The 18,799-nt window shown below is 56.6% G+C and overlaps 1 protein-coding gene across 2 annotated transcripts; it reads left to right on the top strand.

The window, feature by feature from the left end:
• Positions 1–581: 581 nt before the first annotated feature.
• Positions 582–18,476, top strand: SUN2 (Sad1 and UNC84 domain containing 2). Of its 2 annotated transcripts, none has more exons than XM_065943976.1 (18): positions 582–749; positions 4,259–4,424; positions 5,277–5,464; positions 5,848–5,985; positions 6,670–6,765; positions 7,108–7,201; positions 8,164–8,234; positions 10,004–10,131; positions 11,709–11,966; positions 12,435–12,512; positions 12,968–13,011; positions 13,565–13,730; positions 14,097–14,318; positions 14,631–14,715; positions 15,092–15,207; positions 15,324–15,491; positions 15,837–15,929; positions 16,850–18,476. In XM_065943976.1, exons 2-18 carry the CDS (start codon positions 4,297–4,299, stop codon positions 16,961–16,963), a joined length of 2,187 nt encoding a protein of 728 aa, XP_065800048.1. In that variant the 5' UTR covers positions 582–749; positions 4,259–4,296; the 3' UTR covers positions 16,964–18,476. The 2 variants fall into 2 exon arrangements, with proteins under 2 accessions (XP_065800048.1, XP_065800057.1); XM_065943985.1 differs by having other exon boundaries at positions 582–828.
• Positions 18,477–18,799: the final 323 nt, after the last annotated feature.

The following is an 18,799-nucleotide window of genomic DNA, read 5'->3' as shown; positions in this document are numbered from 1 at the left end:
ATAAAAATTCTAAGAACCTGTTTCCAGATGTGGTTTTTTTTTTTTTTTAAGTGTGATACCTAAGAGAACAATTACGCATATGCCTCCAACAATCACTTTGTTTAGGGGAGGGGGCGGTCCCCTAAGGGCTAACTGCGTGCTACCCCTCCAGGTGGGCCCCAGGCCATCGGGGGTCGTCACTGTCCCTTGCTCCCCACTTCCTCGTGCCCTCCTCAATGCCTTTAAGGTGCTGGCACCCCGGCCCCATCGAGTCAGCTTGCGGAGCACTGGGACCCAGAAGATCGCGGGTGGGGTGAGGCGAGTGAGGCGGCGCTAGGAGAGGTCTCAGGTGTTTTCAGCCACCAGACCCAGTCAAGTGCGCAGTCAGGCCGGCCTCAGCCGAGTACCCCAGCAGGGAGGCATCGCACCCCGCTCACCCGCGCCTCCCACGCGCGGATTCTGGTCTGGTCCTGCCCCGCCCGCTGGGCCCACGCGGCGGGCGGGGCGAGCCGGGGGGCCTTTGTGTTCAAACCGCCAATGGGCGGTGGCAGTGGGCGGTGACGCGGGCGGAGCCTGGCCAATGGGTTGCGGCCTGTCAGCGTTGACTGACAGGCACACACATACACACTCGGCCACGCGCGCGCTGTTCGGCCCCACTCGCGCAGCGCAGTTCAGCGCGGGCCGCATTGTCCGCCTGCCAGCCCGCCTGCCGCCTCTCCGCGCGCGCCCCGGGTCCCCGCGCCGACCGCCGCTCCCCGGATTCCGACGCGGTAAGGGGGGGTGGAGCGCCCGGGCGGCGCGGCGGGCCTCGGAAGCCCCCGGCCTTGTACAGAACAGCTGCGGAGGCAGGTAACAGCCAGCCGTGGGCCTCTGGCGGGCGGACGCGCCGGGAGAGAAGGATGGGCCGGCCTCGCCCCCTTCCCCGCGGGTCCCGGGCCGGCCTGACCCCGGGGTCATCGTCAGGCCGCAGCGGCCAGAGCCGAGTTGCCCAGGCCTGGTTCTTCCTCTCCAGCCAAGCTGGGCCAGGCTCCAGCCCCGCCCGGAGCACGCCCCTGGGCCAGTCGAGAAGGGCCAAGCGCCAAGGCGGTCCTGACTCATCGCCGCCGCCGCCGGGCCCCCGACTCCGGGACTGGCCGCCCCACTGGTCGGTCCTAAGGGCGGATGTCTCCGGGCGGGACTTCCCCGGGCCGAACCTCCCCGGGAGGAGGGGAACGGAGACCCGGCTATCCAAACCGGCCCAGGCCGGTGCCTGCGTTTTCGTGCCAGTTCGGCAGTTTCCAGGGACTGGCAGTTCTCTGCTTCTGCCGCCGCTTGTCAGAACTCTGGGAATAGGGAGGAGGCCCATTTTGTTCGGTTCTAAAAAAAAAAAAAAGCAAACAAATAGGGGGCGGGAGTGTTACTTAGAGCAGAGGCAGGGACAGGCGCGTGGTTGGTTAAAAAAAAAAAAAAAAAGAGAGAGAGAGAGAGAGAGAAATGTCCCGCAGTTTGAGCCAGTAGGGCATGAAGGGAGAAGAGTTAGCATCTGGAGCGGTTTGCCCGTCCCACGTGGGAATGCGATGTGAAAATGTCAGGCGGAGGATGTCAAGATCTAGGTTAAGTCCGAAGAGTGACTGGATACTGCCATATAAGTTTGTGATGAGGAAGGGAAAGGTGGAGTTGAAAAAAGGATGTGGTCAGCTCAAAAGTGGGGCGGGATGTTTTATTTGAGGGTATCTTAACTGTGTGTGTTTCTGGGGGCGGTGTTGATTCTGATATGCAAAAGATTTGAGCTCCTAGAGGCTCACCTCTTGTTTTGTTTTGGAGGACAGAGCCTTGACCTTTTTTGTGAAACCCAGGCTCAGTTTTGTGTTAGCAGTATCATAAACTGTTTTGTGATAGCAGAACCCTAGGAAGAAGACACCCCTCTGGGAGGGTGTGCGCTGCTGTTGGTTTTCAACAACCCCTCCCCCAGCCCCAACACACACACACACACACACACACCTCCATCTACATATTTCTTTATATTCTTGCCAACAGCAGCCTGAGTTCTGTATAAACGCTTTGCTATGTTCCTGGCCCAGGGCAAAAGCTTCATCAACTTTATCAGGGCAGGGTTAAGAGGAGGAGCCTGTGCCTATGTGGGCATCTGGAGCTTCCAGGTAGGAAGGGTAGTAGTGGGGGTGGAATTACCTTATAAGGAGTTGAATATAGAAAAGGACCCAGGCCAACTTCCTGCTGTGGCTACTACCAGTCTGTCGCTTTACCAACCTCGGCTTAAACCAGGGACGATGCCAGGTGAGCATCCAACCTGTGAGGACACCAGTAAGTCCCAAGACATGAGACTGCTTATATTCTGGAAGAGAACTTTGTAGAATTCTCCAGCCAGACCAGCCAGATCTCCTGGTTTCCATGGTGTGAGTTGGGATGTGTTAGAGCCTACGGCCACCACACAACCCAGAGAAGTAGTAATTTAAGTATCAACCAGGAGGGGCTTCCATGGTGGCTCAGTGGTGAAGCATCCACCTGCCAAGGCAGGAGACATGGGTTCTATCCCTGATCCAGAAGATTCCACATGCTGCAGAGCAGCTAAGCCCATGCACCACAACTATTGACCCAGTGCTCTGCAACAAGCGAAGCGACTGCAATGAGAAGCCCGTGCAGCCGCAGCAACAAAGATGGAGCACAGCTTAAAAAAAAGTATCAACCAGGAATATTAGAAGGGATAAATCACAAATACTACTAGGGCCAAAGTATAACAGTGACTTTGTAACACAGGCCAACAAAGGCACCATGTTTAGAGTGCTCACACTGGTTATCAGAGATTCTGAATTTGGGTTTCTAGAGCTGAAAGGTTTATTACTCACCCTGTGTTGTAGAATGCCGCGTTTTGCCAGGTCTTTTCACCTTGGCCTCTTCACCCCCGAGCCTTGGTTTCTACCCACTGTGGTGGCTGGTCTGGCTGGAAGAGGCTGACAGCAATCTCACACAGCTGCTCCACCTACCCGTTTTGCTAGTTTGTTAACCGGTATTTGTAATGTAACAACTCTGTCCACAGTCTGTTCTGAACATAATTTTTTTTTTAAAGTCGCTCAGTCGTGTTGGACTCTTTGCAACCACATGGACTATACAGTCTATGGAATTCTCCAGGCCAGAACACTGGAGTGGGTAGCCTTTCCCTTCTCCAGGGGATCTTCCCAACCCAGGGATCAAACCCAGGTCTCCTGCATTGCAGGTGGACTCTTTACTAGCTGAGCCACCAAGGAAGCCCAAGAATACTGGAGTGGGTAGCCTATCCCTTCTCTAGCAGATTGAACCAGGGTCTTCTGCACTGCAGGCGGATTCTTTACCAACTGAGCCATCAGGGAAGCCCTTTGAACATAATGGAGGCTAAAAAAGACTCTAGTTGGGGACACAACAACACCTTTCTGAAACATCTTGAAAACTTCTTGGTGGAGTGGAAAGACCCAGGCCCCAGCGCAGTGCACACTCTGCCACTGTCACTTACAGCCTGGGTTATTGATCTATGGGCAGGTTACTGATCCTCTCAGTGCTCCCAGGTTCCCCCCTGTACAGTGGGAGCGGTGATACCTCCCTTGATCATAAGGATCAGAAATGAGTATGTCAGGAGCCCCGTACCCAGGAGGCATTTAACAAAGTATTTTATCACCACCATCAGCATCATATCAAGAGGCACTGATGTTGCAGGCCAGTAATCACTAATGGGCTAGGCACCAAGGCTCCAGCAGAATGTAGGCGGGGGTTACAGTGGAAAGGTTTTCTGGAGTCAGAGTTTGACTGGGGCTCTGAATCAATGAATACAGCTACAAAGAAAGGAATGCACGTCCCACTTAAGGGAAACAAGCTAGAACAAGAATGGGCACAGCTCTAGGGACTGGGCAGCCCAGTAAGACAGCTGGACTGGAAAATCTGTGCAGGGCAGCAGTGATGAGTGGCGTTTATTTAGCACCTATAGCCTACCTAGCAGGTGCCACGGGCTCCGCCTGGTGTCAGAGGTTGCAGAAGGCCCAATTCTGGATCTCGGAGCTCAGCATCCAATAATTTGAAAGTCTGGAAATCCTGTGTACCTGCTTTGAAAGAGGCTGGCAGAGTGCAGAGGGCTGCAGGTGGGTGGGGCCGGGATGCTTAATCAACGCCCGATCTCGCCCACATCTCAGGCTCTTTGGTTGAATGTACAGGGGTGTGTGCCTCACTGGGAGGCTGTGTCTTGTCTCTCCGACCCGGCCCCGGGGAGGGGCTGAAAGCAGCGCTGAGCCTCACCTGGCCGCCTTTCTCTCCCCAGACTCCCTTCAGGGGAAGGGTCCCCCCACCCACCTCATCATGTCTCGAAGAAGCCAGCGCCTAACACGCTACTCCTCCCAGGGTGACGATGATGGTGGCAGCAGCAGCAGTGGAGGGAGCTCGGTGATGGGGAGTCAGAGCACTCTGTTTAAGGACAGCCCTCTCAGGTAGGGGCTCCCCACCACCCCCAACCCATGTGGGTCCCCCGACCCACTGAGCCAATGTCTTGGGTGGTTCACCGTGCTGCCTCTTCCCGTTGTGACTTCCGTGGACAGAGACCAGACCTTGCCCACGTCTGGTCAAGGGGACAGCCACACCTCCGAGGATGCCAGAGCCCAGCGCTGTTTCTCCTGTCTAAGCTGGGCTGTCTCATATTCAGAGAACAGGAAGTGGGGAGAGGCAGTTTCAAGCATGAGCCAGGCCGGAAACCCCAAAACCGAGTGCTGGGCTCACAGGAACCCCTTCTGCTGTGGATGGCTGTGCCAGACCCACAGCTGCCTGCCTCACCGTCTGCCTGTAGGGCCTCAGCAAGGCCAGCGAAGCAGCTGAGGACATGAACAAGTCCAAGGGCACCAGGGATGTGAGCTAAGGCAGGCGTCCCCCCACCTTGCATCTTGCCCCCGGGCAGGCGCAAGCCCCGGATAACAGCCCCCCGAGGCTTTGAGTAGCTCTCCGAGGCCAGGCCGGCTTTGTCTGGGTTTTCAGTGGGTGGCAGAAACGACTAATCCATCAGGAAGCATGAAAGAACACTGGGGCTTTGAAGTTCAAGACCTGGATTTGAATCCCGACTCTCTCACTGATCTTACCTAACTGCTTGTGAGATTTAGAGATAATGGGAGCACAGAAAGTACCTGCTTTGCATGGCAGACAGTCAGCAGATGGGGGTTGTTAGTTGCCTAGCAACACGGCTACCCACACGCCCCCCACCTCCCCACGCCACTCACCGTAGGAGGGCAGAGCATTCCAGGCCGGCTCACCTGCCTGCTCCCGCCTCTCCCCTCCTGGCTGACCTCCCACAGGACCTTGAAGAAGAAATCCAGCAACTCCAAGCGCCTCTCCCCAGCGCCGCAGCTGGGCCCCTCCTCGGACACGCACACCTCCTACTACAGCGAGTCCGTGGTCAGGGAGTCCTACATCGGCAGTCCACGGGCTGCTTCCATCGCTGCCTCCCTCACCAGGAACTCCCTCCTCGACGACCGCTACTGGAGTGAGTATCCGCAACCCTCCTCCGAGGCTTTGGCTTCCTCTGGAAATTTATGGTTCAAAATCCACCACCCCCCCGCAGGGGGTTTCCTAACCACTGCTGGGCCAGAAGACAGGCGCCCCACTTTTGGAAATCCTTGGAAGAGCAGCCAGTTGTCTGAACTTCCAGGTCCTTTGAGATGATGAAGTAGCCACGTGTCTGCTCCAGACTAGGAGACAGAGGGGGCAGGTCCTAGTCCACCCTTCCTTGGACTCAAGGGGGCTTGGGAGGGGCTCAGAGTAGATTCCATCTGCCCATCAGAGATGCTCCTCAGGGTGTTCCCAAGAACACCGCCTCCCTCCTTGGAGCATCTGCCCCAGGAGAACCCCGAGTTCTTCCCTCCCCAGGTGAGGACCTGCGGGTGAGGAGAAGGAGAGGCACGGGCGGCACCGACAGCAGCAAGGTCAACGGGCTCCCGGAGAACAAGCTCTCCGAGGACTTCCTTGGGTCCTCCTCAGGCTACTCCTCTGAGGATGACTACGTAGGTAGGCGACGTCCTCCTTCCCCAGGCTCGGGGAGACACTCCGCCAGGTTCCCGGGCTGCTGGGAAGCCGGGGAGGGTGCCCTGACAGCTTGGGAGAGCACCCGTGTCCAGCTGGGCGTCGCTGCTGGGCCACCGTGGTACCCAAGCCAGGCCGGGGGTGGTCCTGACATGCCGGGCTGCGATGGCCAGGCCCCACGAGGCCCTGAGCAGCCTGTGACCAGTCCCCTTGTTCTGATGTTTCCAGCAAGTGTTAAGCATGAGCCTTCACACACAGGAGGTAGTGATTCCTTAGTCCAGTTCTGAGTGGTTTGAGGGACTGCTGGGAAGCAGAGGGAAGCAGACAGAAGTTCAAGGGAAATAAAACGTTGGGAACCGAGCATGTCACTCCAACAGCGTTTACTGACCTGCCGCCTGCCAGCCTGAGTCACTTGGACACACCATCTCAGCTCACAGGCTAGAGGAGCAGACAGTGACGGTCTTCCATATTCCAGGGCTCTTATGAGGGAGGACAGTGGTTAGGACTCTGTGCTTCCGCTGCAGTGGACGTGGGTTCCACCCCTGGTTGGGGAAGTTAAGATCCCACAGGCGGCATGGTGCAGCCAAAAAAAGAAAGTAAAAAAGTTAAAATGAAAGCTTGAAGACAACTGAGTTGTTCCCTCTCCCCCTGACTCCCGCCACCCCACAGGCTACTCAGAGACAGACCACAGGGGCTCGGGGTCACGGCTGCGGAATGCTGTCTCCCAGGCGGGCTCTTTTCTCTGGATGGTGGTCACCTCTCCAGGTGGGTGCACACTGCTCTGTGCACGATCGTTTCTGTTTTCTCCGGCAGTTACTTTCGCCCATCTTTCTGCGGTTGGGCATCCAACTCTGTTACGGAGACTGTAGCGCCACCGGGAAAAGCTTGTTCCAGAATAATCGCTGGGAGCCGGGAGCCACAGGAGCACGCTTGCTTGGAAGCGGGCTGGAGGGCGTTGGTAGCATGGGCGGGCGGGTGGGACGATGGGAACTGGGAGGTGTGGGACAGGACAGAGGTGCACTGGCTGTCAGGGCAGGAGGACTGCGGGTAAAGACCCGAAAGCCGCTGGTTCAGGGTGGCACTTAGGCTCCACGGGCCCTTTTCCAGGCCGGCTCTTTGGGCTCCTGTACTGGTGGATCGGCACCACCTGGTACCGCCTGACCACAGCCGCCTCCCTCCTTGACGTCTTCGTTTTAACCAGGTGAGCGAAATTGACAAGGAATCAGAAGGCCCTGGGCAGGGGGGTGGCCAGTAAAGCATCTAAACCTGTATGCGATCGTTTCTCTGAAGGGTTTTCCCCAGTATTTGCTGCTTGTATTAGAGAGCATGGAGTGGATGCCCAAAGCTCGGCTCTGCCTGACAGAGGGTGGGACGCAGGGTTAGGCTTTGCCCCTTGATTTAATAGCTCGTCAGGAGGCGTTCCGGAACACAGGTTCTTGTTTCTTCTCGGGTGCTTCCTGCTGAACACCAGCCCAGCCACTTCGGAGTCTCAGACGAGCTCGGCCTTACTCCCACGGCCAGGCCTTAGGCTCTAGCCAGCAAGTGGTATTTTCCAGCATCAAGGGCGTGGTGTCCTTGGCCCCCAGTGTTTCCAATGTTGTGTTCAGAAGCCATGAACGGGTGTGACCTGAGGATGCTGTGGGTCTGTTCCCCAAGTCCCTTACCCAGCAGAGCCAGATTTTGGGAGCTGGCCCTTGGGCAGAGGAAGGAAGACTGAACCAGGAGGTTAGGGGGTCCCTCTGGCCCTAAACCTGGTTGGAGTGGGCAGCCAACTATGCTGAAAAGAGGAGCAAGGGTGAATTCATGTCACCAAAAAAGGCTCCTCATTTTTCTAAAAGAAATATTGTCTAAGGAGTTAACTTTTCTTTTCTTCTATATTTGCTTGCTTTGAAGATCTCTTTGTATAAGAGTTTTAGGTTATTTAAGGACCCCAGGATTTATTTTTAATAACATCAGTATAATTCAGAGTCAGAATTGTCCCCATCATTCCCAGCTCTGCAGGTAAAGCTCTCAGCATCCAGTCTGGCCCTGGCAAGATGCAAGGCTTGAGGGTGTCCCCCCACCGACTGTAGCTCAGCACTCTAGGGACTCCCTGAGGGCACCCAGAGGCCCTAGAGGTCTCTTGACCCCTCCGCCTGCCCTCTCTCCCCTCCTGTGGTCCAGACGCTTCTCATCCCTGAAGACGTTCCTGTGGTTCCTCTTGCTGCTGTTGCTTCTGACTGGCCTGACCTATGGTGAGTTTCCACTGTCACCGGGAAGGGAGGACTCTCCTTGTGGAGAGGGGGCTGGTGAGCCAGAGGGGCAGGCAGAGTCTGCACCGAGGGTGGCGCTGAGCAGAAATGTGAAAACTGGAGGGACACTGAAAAGCTACAGTAAGCGCAAAGACAAGGCGGGGTCAGATCAAGCCTGGGCAACATCCTGTCTGGCTCTCCTGGGCCCTCTGGTGATCAGCGGGTTGAAGGGGCAGTGCCCCAACCTGCCCATCTGGTCGTTGGTTTGGGTGGCTCTGTGGGACGGCCTGGCATGTCTAGAGCATCCTTGGAAGCCATGGGGCCAGAAGATGCCCTGTTACAGGAGTGCTGGGGTAAAAGACAGGGACTCTGACACTGTTATTAGCACTCATTTTCCCTCCGTTCCAAATCAGGACATAGTGTGGATGAGTGAATTCTTACTGCATCAAGGCTTCAGCTGTCTTTAAGATCAAAACCATGAAGTAGGAAAGAGAAGTAAGAGCACTTTTTTGCACCAAGATACTAAGTTACATTTTGTTTGCAAGATGCTCCACGTTGTGCTGATCTCTATCATTGAACTTTCACATTTTTTTACAGTTAAAATTGCTACACTTCCCTATGAGCGTCCCCTGTGGCCCCCAGGCTCAAAGTTACCAGTTTATAACTAAAGACCATGCTTTATTATTATTATTATTTTAGAGTTGGTTTTTTAACATCTACTGAAGTTGTATTTCTTTAATTTATACCAAAGTAGGACATCTTTCCAAGTGTTGATTCCTTTGCTGTTATAAGAACAGCTTGTTCCTATTCAGTGGAAACTGGGTATCACTCTTAAAACAATAATAATGACTTTGTGATCCTATAGCATTATGTTCGGAAAGCACATTCCCTCGTGCTATCTGTTTGTTTCACCATCCCCGCATGGGGTTGGCAGGGCCAAGGTCGTCACAGTCTCACGAGGAGATGCACATAGAAAGTCTGAAAGGCTGAGGGGTGGAGTGGCCAGCTAAGGGAGGGCAGTGAGCAAAGGCCTGTCCGGAGGGTCTGAGTTAAAGCCTGGTGGTCACATACTTCCCATCGCACCTGCTCAAGGCCAACACTCATGTGGCAAGTGTGGCATCATACCAGGCTGGAGACCCCACAGCCAGTATGGCTTCTCCAGGTGCTGTCACTGCCACGCATACATGTACATGCCCACACATGCACGTGCGTAGCTCAGGAGTAAATACAGGTGGCCCCTAAAGCAATACATCTTTGTGTGGCAGCCTTGTGCTCTGTTCTGGGGCCACAGGCAGCCTCTCTGAGTGGGTGGATTCTGTTCCAGTGATGGCGCAACTATGGCTACCCATTGCAGTCACTTGGGGAGCTTTTAAAACTCATTGCAGAGGGATCTGCCCAGGCCAGCGAGCTCACTCCCTGGCAGGTGGGGCCAGATGCTATTGGAGAAGCTCCCTGGGTGATGCTGCTATACAGCCTGAGAAGCACCTTCAGGGCCTCTGGGTTCCATCCCTGGATAGTCCTCAGCTTCCAGCGATTTCCTGCAAGCCTTGCCGTCTATGGAAAGATTAGGATCCCTGAGGGGATGTGAGAATGCTTATACTCTGTGATCATCAGGTGGAGGTTGCTGCCTCAGTGGGGGAACCTCCATCTCTCCTACCACCTTCAGCAGGAGCAAGGCTCCCACGAGTGAAACAGGCTAGTGATGAACGCGGCTGCCGTGTGCCTCCTCGCTGGGCCCCGGCCCCCGTAACTATCCTCTCCTCTGTTTGCAGGAGCCTGGTACTTCTACCCCTTCGGGCTGCAGACGCTCCACCCCGCTGTGGTCTCCTGGTGGGCCTCGAAGGGGAGCAGTGGGCAGCGTGAGGTCTGGGAGTCCAGAGACTCATCCCCACAGTTCCAGGTGAGCGTCTTAGGGTCGCAGCACCGCCCCCACCCACCCACCGCCCACCATTGGCCTGCATTTGCCATTGCATTCCTTGCCCTCACTCCTCACACACTCCTAGCCGAAAAGATGCTGCCTGTCTCCCAGGACACCTTCCTGTCTCTACTGTTCGTGGTGCAGGGGGTGGGGAGGAAGTTCTGCCTGCACTTAAATGTGACTCAGACCTGTCCTAAAGTTAGTTTCCATCCTAAGAAGCACAGAAAACAAAAGGAAAAGAAATCAGACAAATTGTCTGCTTTCTTCCTTTTTAATACAGTATCACAAATATTTACTGAGTACCTTCTGTGAGTCAGGTAGCATCCTGGTCTGTTACCTACTACTACCAAAATCAGTGCCTTAAGATTACCAGCACTGGAGGGTCACCTGCAATGGTTCAGTGGTTAAGACTCGCTCTTGTATTGATCCCTGGTCAGGGAATTAAGATCCCGCAAGCGGCACAGTGTGGCCAAAAAGAAAAGTGCCAGCATTGGACTAGCTCGTGAATCCGCAGGTCCTCTGGGTAGCTTTTCTGGTCTGAGCAAGGACAGCTGATCTTGGCTAGGCCCCCTCGACTAGAGCATCCACAGTGGACTGGTGGGTCAGCAGGGGCGCCTGGTCTAGGCCTGGCCTGGCCGGGCTGTACCTTCAGTGTCCGGCTAGCTAGCCTGGGCTTGCTCTCCCAGCAACTGGGCAGGGTTCCAGGAGGGTGGAGTCAGGCCAGACTTCAGGGACTAGATTCACTTCTGCCACACTCTGTTGGCCAGATTCAAGGAGAGGGAAAGAGAGTCCACCTCTCAAGGGAGCACCTGGGAAGCCACATTGCAGAGGGTACAGGTGTAGGGAGGAGGGCAGGACAGTGGTCATTTTTTGGATCCTGTCAGAGGCTAAAGATGGATTGGGTCCAGACCATGCCCTCAAGAGGCCTGGGGTCAAGGGCGGGAGGGGTGATGCATGCACAGACAACAGCAGTGTGTGTGTACAGGTCCTGGGCTCTGCGATGAAGATGTAAAACTCTTTGTCCTCTAATTACTGTTATGTGAACTTTGCTTGCATCCTGCTGAATTTAACTTGGCATCACATTTTTAACCATTTATTTTGATGGATAGTACTTTACTGACCGTGATGTTATTATTTCAGAAAATAATGTGTTGTGGCATCTTTAACTTTTTTTAATCACTAGTAAAGACAATTCAATTTCAGGACCAGCTTTTCTGTAAAATGGGGGAAGTAAAGGATGAACCTATCTTTGTATTTACTTTCATCTGCGTTTAAAAAATAGTTTCCTATGAAGGGTTGGTGGTGAGGGCCCTGGGTGAATGGAGCAGAGGTTAGGACCTTGACTTTGCTGCTTGCTTTTTGAGTCATGCAAATACCGCCTCGTTTAAAAATAGAATTTTTGAAAGTTAGAAGCCCAACCTCTGTTCCCAGTAGGCTCCTACCTTTTAATCGAGTTGGCAGGCTGTGTGTTCCTGGGACTCGCTTCCATTTCTTTTTAGGAAGCTCTGTTGTCACGAGTCCCTCACCTCTGTGGCTTTCCCCCCTCCCCGCCCCGCCAGGCCGAGCAGCGCATTCTGTCCCAGGTACACTCGCTGGAGCGGCGCCTGGACGCTCTTGCTGCTGAGTTCTCCTCCAGCTGGCAGAAGGAGGCCATGCGGCTGGAGCGCCTGGAACTGCAGCAGGGGGCTGGCGGGCAGGGAGGCGGAGGCGGTGGCCTGAGCCACGAGGACACTCTGGTGCTCCTGGAGGGGCTGGTGAGCCGCCGCGAGGCTGCCCTGAAGGAGGACCTCCGCAGGGACACTGCTGCTCGGATCCAGGTGGGCGACAGGAGCTGAGGGGCCGTACAGCCCTCTGTGTGGGTGACACCCTGGGTGCGTGGGGTGGAGGGGGTGAGGCCCCGCACTCCCTGACATGAGGGAGCCCGCAGTGTGTTGTCATCTTAGGGTCAGACAGCTCTGCCGCTTGGCAGTTACCTTCTTTAAGCCTTACTTTCCTCCCCTTTGCGATGGAGGCTCTCCTGTCTGCCCCGTCCCTGGTCTTGAGAGCAAGAGGCTGTACTGCACGTGGCACGGTGCCCGTGTGGGTTCGGCAAACCACGCAGGTGTGCAGTTAAGACGAGAGGGGTCTTGGATGTTTCCAGGAAGGCACAATAGCAGAAAGGCCAGGAGCTGAAGTTTGCAATCAAACAGGCCTAGTTTGAATTCCAGTTACACCACTTACTGGTTTTAAGTGGCCCTCTGAGCACGGCTCAGCAGCGTTCTCAGCCTCTCTCCTATACCTGATAGGAAGAGCTAGTCACCCTGAGAGCAGAGCATCAACAGGACTCAGAAGACCTTTTCAAGAAGATTGTCCAGGCCTCACAGGTTGGTGAGCTTGGGGCTTGATCCAATTCATCATCTCCTCTTGGGCTGAAACACCTTGACCCCAAAGGGTCTGCTTAGACATAGAATGGGGAGAAGGATGTGTAGTCTCCTGACCTCTGCTTAAACTGAATACCCCTGGGCTGGAACACTCTGTGAAGATGCCCTGGGAGTATGCCGGAGGACAGGAAGGGCTACTTTCAAGTGGCCTGTTGTGCTCGGTATAACATGGTGAATGAATGAGTGAACGGCTGAACGCCTGAGCGCAATAGTTATGGGGTGAGACTCACATCAGGACATCAACTGGGAGGCCAGTTTGACATTTGCTAGAACAGCCAGGAGGCCCTGGGGTGGGGATGTGGTTAAGCAGAGACCCCAAAAGGAACAGATCCTGCTCTGGGAGACTGATTGCTGTGAGCCTGACAGTCCTTGAATTGGTGTCTTCTTCCTGCTTATAGGAATCTGAGGCTCGACTCCAGCAGCTGAAGTCAGAGTGGCAAAGGTAATGGGCGCTGCTGTCTGTCCTAGGCTTGCTCATCTCCAGCCTCTCCATTCCCACCTGCAGACAGGGGTAGGGGGCAGAAACCCAGAGCAGAGTTCTGTGTCCCAGGCTGAGAAGGAGATGGCAGAAACCCGGCTCAGGACCATCTGCTCAGAGCCTGTCCTCGAGGGGCAGTGGCGGTCGGGACACGGGATCGTGGGTCCTGCGGAAAATCAGAATCCCCGGGTTCGTTTATAGATGCGCCATCTTTCCTGCGCAGCCTTGTGCTGGCTGCCTCCCCGTGCCCCAGATGCCCGTACTGTGGAGGATGTGCGAGCCGAGGCAGCGAATTCTGCATCTGGGCTTAGGAGCGAAGCAGGATAATAACTAGCTCCTTGGGATATGCAGGCCAAGCGTAGGCACCAGAGCTGTTCTACAGCCTCAGTTTAGAACCTCTGAGAGCAGGCCTTGCACTCACGTATGTCAGGTGCCAACTAGGGGATCCTCTCGTTTGCCTCAGCATAGCCTTACCCCTCACTGGAGACCCACAGCTTATTCTTCTCTTTGGGAGCAGGATGACCCAGGAGTCCTTCCAGGAGAACGCCATGAAGGAGCTGGGGCGGCTGGAGGGTCAGCTGGCAAGCCTGCGGCAGGAGCTGGCAGCCCTGACCCTGAAGCAGAGCTCGGTGGAGGACCAGGTGGGGCTGTTGCCCCAGCAGCTCCAGGCTGTGCGGGATGACGTGAGTTGGAACCCTCTGGGTTCCCCGGGAATACCCCTCCTCTGCGCCGGTCCTGGGAGTCTGCGAGGCAGAGTGCCTCCTGCCCCTGCTCTGGGCACAGATGCTGGCTTTCTTTGATGGAAGTTCTTCCTGTTTTCTCACTGATAATATGGAGGGTTGTTCCTCTTTCCCCCCTGTGGCCTGAGCAGGCACGTGCCAGCCCTCCTCTCGCTGGAGTGAGTACAGAGGGGCCTGTACTCACTGCCTGGCCTCTTGACCCAAGCCAGGCGCCGCCCCCCGCCCCCCACTCCAGTCCGGCTGGGCCCTGTGGTGGCAGCTTCCACCTTCCCAGTGAGCCTCCCAGAGTGAGACCATTTTGGTCCCTAGGTGGAGTCTCAGCTCCCTGCCTGGGTCAGTCAGTTCCTTCTTCGAGGTGGGGGAACCCACACTGGGCTCATTCAGCGAGAGGAGATGGAAGCTCAGCTGCGGGAGCTGGAGAGCAAGATCCTTGCCCGCGTGGCCGAGATGCAGGGCAAGTCGGCGAGGGAGGCCGTGGCCAGCCTGGGGCTGACGCTGCAGAAGGAAGGCATGATTGGGGTGACCGAGGAGGTGAGGACTCTGTTCCTGGACCCCCCACACACACTGTTCTCCTCCTGGGAGGCACAGAACTGCATGGTCCCACCCCGCCAGCTCCCTGGCAGGTTCCAGGACCTAAGTGACATGCAGGAGCCTCCGATGTTTGCTTTGGGGCTGGTGTGAGGGGGCGGGGGCACGCCTGGGGAAGCGCAACACGCTTCTGGACACCAGGGTGGCACAGACATCGGAGGGTTCCGTCTGAGGGCCCCTGGCCCCTCAGAACGGGGCACAGAGGTGGACGCGTTGGCTTCCCCGTCACAGCTGCTCTGGGCGCCTGTGTTTTAGCAGGTGCACCGTATCGTAAACCAGGCTCTGAAGCGCTACAGCGAGGACCGCATCGGGATGGTGGACTACGCTCTCGAGTCGGGAGGTGTGTCTAGCTTGCCTCCCTTTGCTGGGCCCCTCTTGCCCCGCACTGCAGGCCCGCTGGCATCTGCTGGGGCAGCCGTGGTGCTAAGCAAGCAGGGCTTGAAGTCAGCAGAAATCAGAACCCAGAACTCACCACAAAGGCGAGCAACTATGGGAGAGGGCAGGATATACTGAGGGTAATCCTTCACCAGGGCGGGCTGATGCTTACTGCTGCTCTGTGGTCTGGGTCAGATGGAAAGTGCTGTCCTGAGGGAACAGGCAGTTTCCCTTGGCTGGCAAGCTAAGGAGCCCACTGCCGGGGTCTCCCTCCCTTGCTAGTGTCCAGCCCCCAGGGTGCCGGCCCCCGGCGCCCACCCTGCTTCTCTTTCCGGTCTCAGGGGCCAGTGTCATCAGCACTCGATGTTCGGAGACCTACGAGACCAAGACGGCCCTCCTCAGCCTCTTCGGCATCCCCCTGTGGTACCACTCCCAGTCTCCCCGAGTCATTCTTCAGGTGGGGCCCTGAGCACCCTGTGTCACCTCCGTGGCTGTCCCACCCTGGGTCATAAAGAGCTGCGCTCAGGGCAGTTCGCCACCTGCCGCGCGCTGACCCGTCTTTTTCCCCTCCAGCCAGATGTGCACCCAGGCAACTGCTGGGCCTTCCAGGGGCCCCAGGGCTTTGCTGTGGTTCGCCTTTCTGCCCGCATCCGCCCCAGTGCCGTCACCTTAGAGCACGTGCCCAAATCCTTGTCGCCCAACAGCACCATCTCCAGTGCCCCCAAGGACTTTGCCATCTTTGTGAGTATCCCTCCTGGGAGCTGGGGGTCTCTATCGAGGCTATAGCTGGGGTCCTTCTTCGGCTGGGGGGCAGGGCATAGATGTGGAAGACAGTGCCAAGGTGGGAAACGGCACTTCGGTGTCAGCTGCCTCAGGCTGCAGAGGAAAAAAACCGGAGGCCTAAGACGTTAAGCGAGTTGTCACAGATCACACAGCAGCCCTGCGTCCAGAGCTCAGGACCCCTGCAGTCCCCAAGGAGGCCAGCCCCTGCCCTGCCAGATGGCAGGGGACCAGGGGGAGCCAGAAGGGAAGGCCTTCCTCCCTGGGGGCCCATGGCTAAGGGCGGGGTCCTCCCTCCATCCTCAGGGGTTCGACGAGGACCTGCAGCAGGAAGGGACGCTCCTTGGCCAGTTCACCTACGACCAGGACGGGGAGCCCATTCAGACGTTTTATTTTCAGGTATGGAACTCTGGGTCTGCTCGCAGAGGTGTGGCATACTTCCTTTCCCATCCATTCATCAGCTGTTTTCTGAGTGCTTACCCTGTGCCAGGCACTGGGGGTCCCAAGTGAGAAGCCACAGCCCAGCCCACCCACAGCTTGAGATACGAAACAGAAAACTGTCCGAGTGGCGTGGGGTGGAGCCCTTCCGGGGATGGTGTTGGGGAATCTGTGAGGGCAGGTGTCTTGAGTGAGGCTGTGGCCTGGCAGGGTGTCACGCGGCACAGCCTGGCTGGGCCCCAGAGAGGGGCCTCTTGCCTCAACCTGAGTGGACATCGGTCTCCTAGGCCCTTGTCAGAAACAGCTTCCCAGTCTCCAGCCCAGGTGACCTGAGAGCCACCCCAGAGGAGTCCAAGTGTGGAAACTGGGTGAGGTGGAGGAGGGACCAAGGTGGGAAGAGAGGCAGGCCTGGCTGCCAGGCCAGAGAATTTCAGCTCTCAGCCGAAAACGAGCGTACAGAGGCTTGATGGGAACTTGACAAAAAAAACAAAAAAACACATTCTGCTTAATTCATGGTGAAGGAATCCTTTTTCAACATCAGCATGTATCAGACTTCCCTCAAAGGTGGTCCTGCTCATGGTCAAAAGGAGCCCCTGGGAGTTTCTCCCAGTTCAGGATGCATCGTGCTCGTGTTCAGTTGTAAGGTCGTATTTCTGTGGCTGTGGGTACCTCACGCAGCCTTAGCGTGTGTTCCCAGCCCCTGTAGGACCTCGGAAGCCTCTGGGGCTTCTTGGCCCACCAGCTGGAAACTCTTCCAGGGCCTGAAGATGGGATTTTTGAAGTCTGGTTTCTCCGCAGAGGCCTGAGGGAGAGGGTGTCTGGCCCTGGGTGTGGCTGTCTCCCCTCCAATCTGAATTCTTAGCCCTTCCTTTCCTCTGCAGGATCCTAAAATGGCCACGTACCAGGTGGTGGAGCTGCGCATCCTGACTAACTGGGGCCACCCCGAGTACACCTGCATCTACCGCTTCAGGGTGCACGGGGAGCCCGCCCACTAGGCCTTCTCTGTGCTGCTGCCGGCCATGCCCCCCCTCTGGGGTTAGGTGCGCAGCACCTCCCCACCTCCCCGCACACGCTTGAAGCGCACTGACTTCCAGGAGCAAGAAAGGAGCCCTGGCGCAGTGGAGATGAAAGAACACGCGGGCTTTTCCTGTGCAACGGGCGGCTCGAGCGGTCAGCAGGCCCCATTCTCTCTCTTCCTTCTTTGCTCTCCGTGTGCCAAGCACTGGGCATCTTCTCCCTCTTGGAAGGGTGTATATATGTAGCATGTCGTGGGGAACTGAGGCGGGGAGAGTGGGGTGATGCCCGTGGTCCAGCAAAAGTGGACCAGACCTGCCTGCCCCTGGCCCGTGTGGAGGGACTGACACCTCGGGAGCTGCGCAGATGAAGCAGGTGCCAAAGCTGTGGGTGAGACAGGCTAGGGCCTGGGGCAGCTGGGCCGTGCCCCCTCCCTCGGCGAGGGGGGTGCTCAGGGTGCAGGTCGGGACTGGTCCCCGGGCATGAAGCTCCTGGGAGCGGGTGGCTGGGCTCCTCCAGACACCAGTGCCGTCAGCCGAGGCTCACAGCGTTCCTGAAGGGCTTCTGTACACTGCTTGTCCTGGGTCTGGGTGGGCCAGGGCCTTCTTGTACCCTGGAGGGTCTGGCTCCTGGGAGCCTACAGGAGCCCCTCTGCTGGGGACAGCAGTTGTCTTCTCTCTCCTGACGCCGGGCCCAGGGCCCTCTCTGCTCCCCTCTCCGGCTCGGGCCCACCTGTTCCCCAGAGCAAGCTTGCCACGTCCCCCCAGGGTGTAGGTGCAGACCTGTCCTCTGGGGGCAGCCAGCAGTGTTCACAGAGCTCCCTGGGCTCTCGTGGTGGCCCAGTGACACGATGAGAGTGACATCCAGGGTGTCACTGGGGTGGGGTGGACTGTCGGCCCCGCCCCACCCCATCAGGCCCCTGATCCTAAGCCATCCCTGGGGCTCATTCAGCTCTTGCTTCATTGTTTCTATTCTGACTCAATTTCTACAGGGAGCAGTCATGGGTGGGGGTGGGGGGGGGTGGTTAAGGAGGGGTTGCTGAGGTGGGAGCTTTTGGACCCGGCAGGCCCTGCTCTATTGTGTAAATATTTTTCAAGGTCCTCCTGTTTTTTTAACTGGGAAGCTAAGGGCTTGATTTCTAGCCCCGTTCTGTGGGGCCTTGGGTGAATTCAGTTCCTTGTAACCTGGCTGCCAAGACGGGCCTGAGGCACTGACTGGGTTCTTACTCTGTGGTTCATTCTGGCCTGTGGGGAGGGGGCAGGAAGGGCTACTGCATAGGTGGGTGCCCTTGGAAGAGTTCCTAGAAGATGGGGCTGGAACAAAGGTGAGGCCCCAAAGACCCCCTGTGCTGTTCCAGCACCGGCCCCTGCCTCCAGGCAGCCAGGTTTTGTTTGAGCTCTCCTGTCACAAATGCTGCACTATTGGTTCTTAATTTTTTTTATCTCCAGATTCTAATTTATGCCTATGCAAAAAATAAATTATGCCCAGGGTTAATGGAGTGTGTGGTGTGGTTTTTATCTGGCCATTGTGTGGGACTCTGCTCTTGGGAAAAAGAGAAAGGGTTCTTAACCAAAACAATGTCCCAAAGGCTTACCTCCTAAGCTTTAGAAACCCAGGCTTCTCAGCTATGATGGGAGATGGGACCGGAGGCTGGCCCTGTTCTGGTGACTCCTGGGTTTGAGAAAGGGAGATGGCTTTATTGGCCATCACTGATGTCCACTGGGAAGCAGGAGGCTTGCCCTGCATCTCTCAGTGGAGCAGTAGGAGTGACCCACTTGACTCTGAGCTCGTCTACGCCAGTGTCACAATCCCCCTCC

The sequence above is a fragment of the Muntiacus reevesi genome, chromosome 1 (assembly GCF_963930625.1).
Source record: "Muntiacus reevesi chromosome 1, mMunRee1.1, whole genome shotgun sequence".
NCBI lineage: Eukaryota > Metazoa > Chordata > Mammalia > Artiodactyla > Cervidae > Muntiacus > Muntiacus reevesi.
Note: the sequence above shows the minus strand (reverse complement) of the source record. Positions and strands in the feature narration are given on the sequence as shown.